This window comes from Cavia porcellus, unplaced genomic scaffold (assembly GCF_034190915.1).
Source record: "Cavia porcellus strain 051 isolate PalLab524CR breed Dunkin Hartley unplaced genomic scaffold, mCavPor4.1 scaffold_3, whole genome shotgun sequence".
Classification (NCBI taxonomy): Eukaryota; Metazoa; Chordata; class Mammalia; order Rodentia; family Caviidae; genus Cavia; species Cavia porcellus.
In genome coordinates this window covers 67,634,657-67,647,880 of record NW_026947486.1, presented here as the reverse complement: position 1 = coordinate 67,647,880, position 13,224 = coordinate 67,634,657, and the positions used below count along the sequence as shown (strand labels likewise).

The following is a 13,224-nucleotide window of genomic DNA, read 5'->3' as shown; positions in this document are numbered from 1 at the left end:
TTCTTCAGATTGGCTATGACATAATAAATATATATTTGGTTTCAGTTCCAAGTTACTTACAGAAGTCCTGTAACTTTTTTTCTTAGTACATATTTCCAGTAAATAATGATTACATTCCTTGTGGGGATTTGGTACTTGCACATAACAAATCCTGTTTTTTCATCTCTATCTCTTCCCTTCCCCCCGACCCTTCACTTCTTGTTCCCCTTCCCATTGGAGAAAGATCTGTCTCTCTAATTCTTGCTACTTTTTATTTTACTCTATTTTGGGTTTCTCATATAAGAGAAACCATATGGTATTTAAGCTCACGTCTCTAATTTATGTCACATAACAGTATGGCCTCAAAGTATAGAAGTAAAAGTATCTTATCCAGAACTGCTAAATCTCTTCAGATTTCTTGGTATTAGGAGCATCTTCTGTTCTAATCATGAGACTCTTGGGCTTCCTGGATAGCTTTGCAATGGGGGCTATTCACTGTAACAGCCAAACCGTGATCAGAAACTTGGAGCTTTCAGTACCATCTCTCATCCTATAGCAGGAACAAGACTAGACTGAGTTAATGTGATAAAAGTGTGAAAAACTCACACAATTAGGGTTAAATGCTATTAAAGGATCTTTTGTTTTCCTTCATTGGCATTTTTTTGTTTCCCTGAAGCCCTCATCATTTTCTGAATTCTTTGTTTTTAAACCAAAGCTTCAAAGAAAACTGGGATTGTTAACTGTTGATTAGTTTGAACCACATTTTTTTATATGTGGTTCTGGGAATGGAACTTAGGTCCTTCATGTAGTGGGCATATTCTCTGCCACTGAGTTAAACACCCAGCTTCATCCTTTGAACCTTTTGTGATGTCGTTTTCCGGTATGTAGACGTAAAGCAACTTTTTATTACTAAAATTTGGTATTAATTGAAATTAGTTTGGTTCATTTAAAGAGGATTATACTAGGAGCCAGAATTTGGATCTAGTTTCAACTTTGTGTAATCTCAAACACATTATTTCCCCTTTGTTTACTCAGGGATTCGTCTATGGGGATTAGGTGGGGTTATGTAAGAACAAAGCAGTTTCTTTTTTTTTTTACAAAGCTTTTTAAAAGTACATTGACTTTCTTGTCTCTCATCAAGAATGTACTATTCTGGATCTCCCACTTCCACCCGCATCATTGTTAGGAGAGAACCACTGTGTGTGTTGCAACGCTCATATTTGCTGGTGTTGGAAAAGGTTGAGTATGATCAGTGGTAAAGTTTTCTTCCATCTCTGAAATTATTATTGAAAGTTTATGAGGCTTGAGTTATATACAGGCTAGTGTTAAAGGCAAGTATTAACATCTCAACATACAATATGAATCACCTGGGATTCTAAGAGGAAGAAATACCAATACATGTGATTTCTTACAGAAATCATTGTATTTTAGGCCACTTTTTCTGGGGGTTTAACTCAGTGGCAGAGAATATGCCCACTAGTTTCATTCCCAAATCACTATAATTTGGAAGCCTTCCTTAATGCAGTAAAAATTGCAGCTATCTTCTACCGAATTGTCAAAAACACACTAATCATAGCAAAACTGTAGTCCATAAAAAGTATCTCTGATTCTGCTCAACATTGTACCACCAACAGTGCCAGTTTCATAGTAGCTGTACAATAAATGTCCAGTGAATGATATAAAGAAATCAGGAAATAAGGGTTTACCACCAAAAGCTGTTCTGTTGACTTGGCACACCCTAGTTACTAAATGTACAAAGATGAGAAAGAGCAGTTCCTTGAATTCATTTTGTACGGCAAGAATGGCTTTTTAAGAAACATGGGGCTGGCTTCACATTTTTTGTGACTCCCCATTAAATTTTAACTACTTGGGGCAAAGTAAGTAAGTTAGTACCCATTCTGAATAAGAATTATTCTAAAATAATTTGGTCAAAGCTTAACTAGTCAGAATATTTTGATGTCTGATCCAATGTTAATAAAAGCAGAAAACATTTTGTTCTCATATTGGGAAGATTTTAACATACAAACCCTTTTCTGCCCACATGAGATTTAGTGAGCAGAATTGTGTTACTCCAGTATTTTACAGATACTCAAGATTCATCACAAACATATATACTAGGTGTATCATGGATGTACTTATGGAAGTGGATGAAGTCACACTGACCAGAGTGACTGTAAGTATAGTCTAAGTACATGGCACACCCCATGGTTTGATTTGAGAGGGGTTGACAAGATTCCTTTGTCTAGATTGTTTTAGTACCTGAAATTCAACCACTTAGACTTTGGATTATGGGTTACCTATGTTTAAGAATCCCCTGTAAGAGGTAAATTGTGAATGTGGGGTGGTGGTGCACATCTAGAGAATCATCTCTTGGGAGACTAAGCAGGAGGATTACATCAGTTGTAGGCCAGCCCGGAAAACCTAGCTTTACCCTGTTTCCAAAAAGAGGTAAAACTTTAAGAGGCCTAAGTCATTTGTCAACATGAAGGAGTTGACTGGATAATAAAACTATGTTCAATGGATAAGAACAGGTCATAGAAAAGCCACCTTTTTTTAAGGGTGGGAAGAGTAGGGATTGGTCTTGAGTAATGAATCTTACCTGAGGGATACAGATCTCAGTAGGTCACTAATGAGACCTACTAGTAAGAGCATGGGAATCCTGGGTGTCTGGAAAATAAGGCACTGCAAAGGCCAGGAAAGGAACTGAGAGGAAAAATCTAAAGGCATATCCTCGATCTGTTGGACAACATGGACTCTGCATATTTTAAAATCCAGACATTTCTGTCTGTGTCATCCACAAATATTAAGTGTGACTCCCGTGTTTATGTCTAAATCAGTGTTCTTAATGTTGAATCCAGGTAGTCTGTAACACATTTGAAAATGTATGCAATTCTTGTGTGTGAGTTTTTCAATGGCAAGGGATTCACAGTGTTCAGGAGATTCTCAAAGTGATCTGTAACTAAAAGTTAAAACCAATAAATAAATAAAAGGCTAAAACCGATTGATCAAACTATTTAGTGTTTTGAATAGAGCAGTATTAATAAGGACAGAGTTCTAGAATATTAATAGTGCCTGCCAAGACCAATTATATCTGCCTTCTTAGCACTGATCTATCAGAAATGTTGGATTTAGTATTGAGTATTACATGTTGGTCTTAGATTTGCCTGGATCATAAAACTGAGGGAAGAATGACTTCTAGCTTCTTAAACATAATGGTCATCAAGGTGATTTTTTTGTATACTGTTGATGTTTAGTTTTTAATATCTAAATATTAGGTTAGTCTTAAGATCATCATTTTATTTCCTATACTAATCAAACTGTATATGTCATATAGTTTATTTTCTGTGAACAGAATTACAACTGCTTCAAAACTCCCCGAGACTGGTTGTAAACTGACACATTAATACTTAAGTAAAAGCTCACTAACTGTTCTCTTCATTACTCTGGACAATTGTAATTTTTACTTCCATTTCAACCCACCTTAAAATCTACAGACTCTTCCTCAGTTTGGTATATGAGTGTGATCCATATAGAAAGGAGTTTGCCGTTTAAGAAAATCCTTTACATGAAAATCTGGATGTGATAAATTTGAGGTTCATTACCTCACTTGAAAAAGATTCACCTTAGAAGTCACATACACTGTGTGATCACATTTGCATGAAGATCAGGAAAAGACAAAGATAATTTCTATGGAATACAGATTAGTGGTTTCTGAGATCCAGGGAACAAGGGCATTGCACAAAAGAGCATAGAGAAAACATTTTGGGCTTGCAGAAGTTCTCTCTCCAGATGGAGACAGTGGTTCCATGGGTGTGTATGACTGTGAAAACGCATCAAATTGTACACTTAAAATGGCTGTTATTCATTGTGCTTAAGTTACATGTCAATTAAGTTGCTTATTAAAAGTCTTTATCTTAGGGGTCATTAAAATTAGATTTGGAGTATTATTTTTGATGCTTAAAACAATTTAAAATATAATTGATTACACCCGTGAACAAGTAAGTCTGCCTGTAAATTTCTTTAAGGTGGAATGTGAGTGAAATATCACAAAAAAGCTTTATAACAGTTCAAGAGATCAGTACATGTTAGTTAATATCTACAATTTACTGAAGAATAAATTTGCTTTATTAATGTGGGATCTAACAAGAGTAAAATAGATTTAAACAATGAAGAAGCAGGGGTACAAACAAAGGAACTACAAAGGCTATTCACAGAAATAATTAAGGAAAACTTCCCAAACATAGTAAAAGGAAATGATATTCAGATCTATGAGGCATACAGAACTCCAGCCACCTACAACCAAAACAGAGCTACACCCAGGCATATAATAATCAAGATTCCAGAAATTCAATATAAGAATAGAATATTAAAAGCTGTTAGAGACAAGAAACAGATAACCTATAAAGGAAGGCCCATCAGAATAATCGCAGACTTCTCCACACAAACCATCAAGTTAAGAAGAGCCTAGAGCGAAATATTCCAAGCCCCGAAAGAAAATAACCTCCAGCCCAGATTGATATACCCTGATAAATTGTCTCTAGAAATTAATGGAGAAACAAGATGCTTCCAAGACAAAGAGGAATTGGGAAATTTGCAACTACCAACCCAACTCTACGGAGAATACTGCAGGGCATTCTTGAGAAAGAGAAAAGTACTAGGATTACAGGAACAGTGGCAGAGAGGCCTCAATGAATGGAGCAGAAAACAGAATGAAGAAGATAAACAGACAACTGATGGCAAAATAAGAGCATAACAGAAATGAGGCAGAGAAGATTTTATTCAAAACTGATATGATTGATAGTATGAAGTCTGAGAGTATAGGCAACTACACCGAAGATGACAAGACTCTACGATACACATTCTGGTTTGATAACTGCCGGTTTTTGAAGTTCTATACTGTATACAAAGTTGTGTTTTTATTAATACTGTTATGTACTGGTATATTCAATTATACTATGTCTGATGATATAGCCAATTCTGTTGGAGATAACCAGGCAACACAGGAACCATGGTAGAACTCTGTACAATGGTCTTATATGTTTATTTCATGTGTTTATAGGAATATGTTTTGTCTTGCCTTGCTTTGTTTTGTTTCTCCCTCTAAAAATATAGAAAGGACAGAAATACATGTTAAGACTCATGCATGTGTAGAATTTATAAACAGTTTATGAGAACTGATCTTATGACACATGATGAAATGAACAGATACTTTGAAGAAATAGAGACACTAAAATACCCAGTGCTGATCCTGGAGTGTCATAATGTGAAACCCAGAAATACTATTATTCTTTGTTCAGAGTGATATTAGTCTGCTTGGGTTTGTTCAACTTCAACATAATTGAAGATATGGATAACTGCATGTATGTTTAAGTGTATAAGATTGATAACCATATTTCTAAGTTTTTGTGGAATAGTTAAACAGAACTGGTTGCAGTCTCACTGTTTGAAACCCTTTATATGCTCCACTTTAGTATCTTGAATAACTATTTGTAAGAGCACAATCTGTAATCATTAACTAGTGATTTCTTACTGTTTATTTTTTCTGTGAATGTATGTATTATTTCTACCCATTTTCTGTTTTGTTTAGTCTTTCTTTAAATAAAAATTTTAAAAAACTCTTTCATCTGAGTTAGGAAGCACTTGCCTTTTTATTTGTTATGCTTATGTGTTAGTACAATTGTAAATATTCCACATTGATAATGCTGGAACCCTTGAATTTATTTAGCAGTTAACTTGATCCATTTAATGGGATTCATGGTAAGAATGAGCACTACATTAAAAGAGTTTGATCAGAATGATGCGAGGAGGTGGGGACTGGCTAGGTGAACTAAACTTCAAATACTAGTAATGGGTTCCTTAGTGCTGTACTTAGAGGTGTAACCTATGTCTTTACCACACCCTTTTCCTCATCACACTGGGGCTCAACTACACCCTCAGGCTCTGGTTCCACCTCCACTTCTTGCACTGGCTGTGGCTGCAGCTCAATCTCAATTTCAGGCACCCGCACAGGTGCTGATCCTGTAGCGGTAGGCTCTGGTTGTGGAAAAGGCTCATGGTCTGGCTCCAGCATGCCAACAGGCTCATTCTCATGAGTGGAGGATGGCAGCGTTGCTTCTAGCTGGATAGTATCTTCAGCTGGCATTGCTTCATTTTCTTTTGCTTGGCTTGTTTTTGTCATTGGTCTGCAAGAAAGAATACCCAGAAAAGTATATGTAAGGGAAATGCTCCTTGAAATTTCATGAGGAGCCACATATTCTGTAGTTTCAGTAACATAAGTTGCAGACAGTCCAGGATGTCTGTTAATTCTGATGTTTTGATTCACTGCCTGCATCCATTTGGGGTTCAGAAAGGTTAATTCTCAAAAATGATAAAAGCTCAAGAAAGGCAAACTGTTTAAAAAATGGAAAAGTTATAAGGACAAAAGAGTTAAAGTAGCTAATAAAGTATTAGATTTAGTCTAATAAGTACTAAATCTGTAGCTCTGATGTGTCTCTTTCTCCGATTTAGCACAACATGTGATACCAGATCAGTGCCCTGATCATGGTTATGGAAGCAAGGTGGTGAAAGTGAAAAATGAGTAAGTATGATTGATATACACTAGAGAAGAAACAGTGAAGTGGTTAAGAGTGTGGGCTGTGGGAAGACCATATTCTGACTTCTGTGGAAGATATGCACTTTTGCCTTCATGAGCTCCTTGTTCTACAAAAGTCATTCAAAACTGTAACTATGTTGGCATAAAGACAAACACATTAACATTGTATCATAAAACATTTAATGGTCTTAGGTTGATGTAATGGTTAAATGAGTTAATATACATAAAGTGCTTAGAATAGAGTCTCACTCAGCATATGGTAGCCAACGTCATTATTTTTGTAAAAGCATAGACAGCAACCATATTTTACGTTAAATTTAAGATAAAATTTATAATATTTTATGCTAAAAGGAGTGATTAGAAAGAGCTCACTGAAAGAGAGATGCCTGAGAAATGTTCTTATTCAATCAAATAAAGGGCTTACTCAAGCTCAGTGTTGGTTTTAGAACGCTTCTTCTTTTCCTTTGTCTTGTTTCTTGCAAAGTACACCACAGCAATGATGATGCCAGCACCTGCTAGGATACCAACTAAGGACCCGATGATGATTCCAGCTTCTGGATCTGGAAGATACATGCAGCTGGTTAGTAAGTTAGAACACACTATCACTTCATGCACATGCATTTGTGACTAGTGGAGAATATCTAGAACATTCATATAACAAGATAGTGACTTGTACAGGTTAGGGAACCAAAATCCCTAGAACTCTGCTAGTTGGATTCATACTGTGTGAAGAAAAGAGGACTGTATTGACTATGTAGTTAACCACTGACATTTACACACATAAAAAAGTACCAATTGGCACAGGCACAGTTGCTTTCAAAAGGAGTTTTAAAAAATCTGTCCAGAAACATGCCTCTGTGACCACAAAAACATTTCACCAGATTTTTGCACACAAGTGGAACAAGCCCCTAAAAATCTTGCTTACACACTGTGCTCACCAAGGAGTTTATTCCATTCTGGCCACTGGGGAAGTGATATAGTCAATTCAATAAACAGGCTTATTAATTCAGTCTATGGAAAATTTTAATGAACATGATACAAGCCATCTGAGCACCAGACCTTCTAGGGTGTGGAGTATTGTCACTGTGAGAGCATGTCTGGGTCATAAGCTAGCCCATCGACGTTCACTTTTACCTCAAACCAGATTGAACAACTTATACTGAGATGAAAAACTGAGTTGCCTAATAAATCCTCTAACCTTTTATGATTAAAGGAATACATGTGCATAATTCTGAAAGTTAAACAGTCCCTGCCCCACTTACACCTATTTCTGGATCCCATCCACCAGAGGCACCACTCTGGATCCTTTCTGAAATATCTTGCCCCCATGGTTCTATTATACTTGTTCTGGAATGGTTTGCCTTTTTCAATCTTCATCATTCCCTTTAGACTTCCTACTATGGAAACTGCATATTTAGTTCCCTTAAAGCTCCATTACATTCTCCTAATACAGTTACATAACAAAGTTTATTTAGATCAAAAGTGCAATATTATGACTACATAAATACTACACAATTGAGGGATATAGTACACTGTGATTCTTCCTTGTACAACATTTTTTTAATTCCCAACATTAATAATTGCTTCATTTGGGGATTTGCTTACATTTTTAATGCATCATCACTAAATCCCAAAAAAATCACTAAATGCTTTTCAATGGTTCAAACACATCAGATATCGATTTTTAAGCTTTTTTGTCTATCAGAAACATCCTGTTCGGAATTTCCTCTCCTCTTCCTCCAACACAGACTGGTTGTCATTCTATGTCTGTGGCTGTACTTTTATTCTTTAGCATCCTGGTTTTATACATAAAGAAACAGGCTCCACAAATTCCTTCAAGAAGAAGCTAAGATAGTACTTGGCTGGCAAAGCTGTCCCAAAATCTATAAGCATAAGTGCCGCTTTTTAAGTGTTCTAATAGACACTAATAAGTGTTCTAATAGACTCTAATAGAAATGTTTCTATTGTGGCATTTAGCATAATATAGTTTTTGTTTGTCCCTAGCTGAACTGTGAAATTCTTGAGTGTAGAATTTATCCCTGTATCTCTATCACTTAGGACAATCCCTGGCACATGGAAGACATTCAATAAATGTTTACAGATGGAAGGAAGAAGAGAGGGAAGAAAGGAAGGAAGGAAAGGAGGAAGGAGAAAAGGAAGGGAGGGAGGAAGGAGGGGAGGAAAGAGGGAAGGAAAGGAAGAAGGAAGAGAGCAGGGGAGGGTAGGAGTGAAGAGAGGAGCAGTGGAGGTAGGAAGACAGGCAAACACTGTACATCACTGGAAAATTAGAAAGCAAGACTCAAATTCAAACCCTATTTGCCTGTTTATCTGCAGCATGATTATATTGCTGGGAAAGTATATAGGGCATGGAAGAAATCTGAAAACAATAGAATTGATCATAGGGGAAAAGCTAGGAGTGATATGAGAATACAGGAATGAGCTTCAGATAAACAAAGAAGGTTCAGCTTCATAAGAAGAGCAGTAATCTGATGAAACTTGGATATGACATACATTAAAGCACCAATTCAAAGTATGTCAGAAAAAAAATCAATAGATAACAAGACCTTATATGTTATTTAGCAATTGGCATCTCATATAAGATCTGCCTCTGGATTGGCCTGATTTCCTAATTCCAGGGCCCATAAGCATTATGCGTAGAGAGTAAGCAAGCATCTTTGAACTGAAAGATTGAGGTTAAGAGGCATGTTGGCTCTGTCAGCTATGAACTGGATAATGTTGGGCAAGTCATTTACCTCCCTGAGCTTCAGTTACTTCTTTGGTAAAATACAGTTAATAATATATGCTGTGTAAACACTTTATTGTCTCACTAGTGTGAGAAGCTGAAGGAGTAAATAAGATCCAAAAATTACAATAGATATAGTAAAAGGGAAGGAAACTGCTCAAAGAGAAATTATATTGATCAGTCTTTCATGCTCCTATCTGGTAACCTAGCAATTACTTTGAGGATAACAATATGCAATATAAAAACCATTGTTAAATTCCTATCGTCTTGTTTTGAAATCCTGTATCGCCATTGTTTTATTGTTGTTGTAATTTTGCTTTTGTTGTTTTTTAATTGTTTGCTTCTTGATTTTTCTGTTTTTTCCTTTTAAAATTAAAAAATTGTTTTAAAAAAGGCAATATATTTGTTCCTTCCCATTGGGTAGACGGGAAGTGTGAGTGAGGTAATGCTCATATAGCACCTGGTCCAGTGTCTGGCACATAATAAAGATGATGCTGACAAATATTAGGCACTGTGGTATAAAGATGTGAGTATCATCATCATTAGAGGCAAATGTTAACAAAACAGTTAAGAACTAGAAAGTATGTTTGACAGAGATACCTACAGTGGCACCTGTATTTAACAGCTGCATAATAAAGAAAAATTCAGCCCAATACTCTCAATAAGGTTATTGCTTTACTTATTACCTACTTTCCAGAGATTTTGTAAAATTTAAATAAACTGGTTTTTAAAGGACGTAGTATATTAAATATTATGTAGATATTAGCTATTAGGATGATCATTCACTCTACCAACCTGTAAATAAGGCAAATCCGTCTCCAGAAAGGCAAGAAAGACTAAACAGAGAGCCTAAATAATTTACTTGGCTGACGGCTGCAGACTACTTGTCTCAAAGAGAAACTTGTGAAGTTTTAGGGTCAACTCACTTGATGAGGTTAGATCAATTTCACAGGAACTGTTGCCAAGTTTGTTGATAGCAGTACATTGGTAATACCCTTCTTCAAAATTTGTCAGATTCCCAATAACCAAAATCCCAGTGTCTGGATCTGTTAAAATCAGGAAATAAGATTTTTAAAATCTCTTATGTGGGTACAGATCACGTCATTGCAACAAATCGCTCAGTTCCTATCCATTTTCCCCGCACTGGCTTCCTTTTCTTGAGATGTCCAACTAGGGCCAGCTAAGCCCATGCCTATTTCCTCCACACTCACCACCTCTGAACCACCATCTAAAAGTTGGGGAGTAGGTCATACCACAATCCTCATATTAAGAAACGTGATTCTTTTTAAATCTCTCTCCCTTCCCAAGAAAAAGAAAAGACTGAACACTAAGGACAAGCATCTGGCAACATATTTGTGGTACCAATTAACCTCAAAGACCAGGCACTGATAGCGTTGCCTAAGATGAAACTTACTGAAGCCTTCTTTCACTGGCACAATGTTTCCTCCCTCAAGTTTATACCAGTAGTACGCAGGAGATGGTGTTCCAATTGTGGAGAAGCAAGAAAGAGAGATAGTATGGCCTGCTTCTGGTCTTCCTTGGAGGCTACACAAAGGCTTAGAAGGTTTGGCTGTAAGACAATGAGAAAGAGTAAAATTCATGCAGGATGAATGGTGGTCCATGTCAACTGCAATCACTTCCTTATTTTCATTTCACAGAATGTATTTCTTAAAAAAGAAAAAAAAAACCTATAAAAACGGTTTTCTGGTTGTACCACCAGATGGGAGTAGATCAACTCAGGAGTAGGAATTTTCTAGTAAGAAGGCCATTAAGATGAATCTCCTTCCAGATTTTTAATTGTGATTCTCAGCATTATGCCTTTACATATGTCTTTATTAAAAAGTCAAATGTAGGCAAACACTAAACAACCAGGAACATAGCTTACATTTCTAAAGTAGTTATAAAGGAAACTAGAATTCTTAAATATTTTTAAATAAAATGGATTTTATTCTTTTAAAATTATGTTAATACTGTATTTTTTTCTATCTTTATGTCTTTTTTCATTTATTCATCGGTGGTTGATATGCAACAGTTGGTACTTTTGAATTTGTCTGTGTCCCTAACCAATAGAGGAAGCCCATTTTGGATATGTGCAATGCTGCTTTGCAATCCATGTTCCTCCCTCACTCAGCAGGCGTTTAGTTACATGCTTTCTGTGTGACCAGTACCAATCTAGGAAGCAGGGATTGAAAAGCAACTTTGGCACAGTTCTGAAATGGGAACGGAACATGATGGCAGGAGAAGTTAGAAAGCATCAGGACCCATAATTTGGAGACCTTTGCAGTTCATATATTTTGCAATGACAACAGAGAGATCATAGAAGAAATTCAAGTAGAGTGTAGATGATGGTCATTTTAATATTTTAGAAGAATCACTCTGACACTATGGGTGGCCTAAACAAAGGGGAAGAAGAGACAGGCTCAAAATTTATTAAGGATACTAGAGGAAAGTAAAGTAGAGTAACTGACCAACAGGATATGGGACTTGAGGAAGAGGATGTGAGACTTCTGATTTAGACAAGTGGGTACATGATCTTGTTATCACTTGAGATTAAAAAAAATCTCAAAGAGAGGAGCAGGTCAATGGAGGTGAGGGGGTGATGAGAAATAGAAGAGATGGTAAGGTGTTTGGAGCATCAAGTTTTAGCTGCTTATGAAAATACCTTGATAGAGAAGTACTGTAGGAAGCAGGGAATCTGAACCTCCCATTCAACTTTTCACAGTTTCTCTTGTTTTTAATCGTACATAGTATGCAGTGATCTGAAGTTCTATACTTTCCAGTTCACTTTCCTTCTCTTAACTTGGATATAAAACTACCCAAAGGCTGACATTCTCTAACTTATGCAAATTATATCTTAATTGATTTAGGCCACTCATCCCTCAAGTTATTGTTATTTTCATTATACTGTTGAAGACTGAACCCAGGGGCTTGCACATATTAGGCGAGTACTCTACCACTGAGCTACGTCCCTGAGGCTTTCCTGCTCCTAACCTGGCACACAGTAGTTAAGAGCACACAGCTTTGTATCCACATATAATATGAGCTCTGCAACTTTGCTTTTGATGTATTCTGGCAAGTCATGAAACATAACCAAACCTTGGTTGACTCGTCTATAAAATGTGAATAAGAGATCATCCAACCTCTAACCTCTGGCTGATCCAAAGATTAAGTAAAATAACACATATAGGACACATGGAATTGTTGCTGGCCATGGACAAGACTAATTGCTGCTACTAAAGTTAATCTTCCCTCAATTGTTGCTCCATTCAGCCATCTAATATTCTGACTCCTTATCCACATGAGCAAGAAGATGTGTATTGAAATGCTTCACTACACCTGTCTATTTTTCTGTTTAGTTTCTCTTTCTTCCTTAACAATGATTTTCTCAGATAGGAACAATTTGATTTTTTTGTCTTAAAGTAGGCTATCAAACCAAGAATCCATTGCTATTATCACTAAATATAGATACTGCATTTTTTAAAAAAATAAAAGATGGAGATTTTATAGCCTTCACAGTAGAAGGAAATAATTTAAACAGAAAAGTAATGCTGGTGTTTTACTGCAAACACATAAAAAGTCAGATACTAGATCCTAAACAAAATTGAAGACAGACACCCAAAATGATGTGTACTTGTTTCTTGAACCTAGATTCAAGGAACAGGTAGACTTTGGGGGAGGGGTTGCCACACATATCTGTTTTCTTTTATTAAACACTTAGTTGATTACTTTGAACCAAGTCCCAAGCCTATATATTTTCTAAAAGTATCAAATCAGAATCGCATTGACATTTTATCAAGTTTAAGTCCCCAGGAGAATTTGGATGTTTTATTGGCAAAACTATTGATGTACACTTTGGCTTAATTGTTTTCAATAGAATTGGCATGGTAACAACAGGCTCACCTCAGAAAAT

The 13,224-nt window shown here is 36.3% G+C and overlaps 1 protein-coding gene across 1 annotated transcript in view; it reads right to left on the bottom strand.

The window, feature by feature from the left end:
• Window positions 1–5,057: 5,057 nt before the first annotated feature.
• Window positions 5,058–13,224, bottom strand: part of Vsig1 (V-set and immunoglobulin domain containing 1) — a 36,294-nt gene continuing 28,127 nt past the window's right edge. Inside the window, exons 4-7 of the mRNA XM_063246263.1 lie at window positions 10,729–10,884; window positions 10,241–10,360; window positions 6,996–7,131; window positions 5,058–6,161 (exon numbers count right to left, since the gene is read on the bottom strand). Of these exons, the coding sequence (XP_063102333.1) occupies window positions 5,861–6,161; window positions 6,996–7,131; window positions 10,241–10,360; window positions 10,729–10,884 (713 nt within the window). The 3' untranslated portion in view covers window positions 5,058–5,860. The remainder of the gene's footprint in view (window positions 6,162–6,995; window positions 7,132–10,240; window positions 10,361–10,728; window positions 10,885–13,224) is intronic.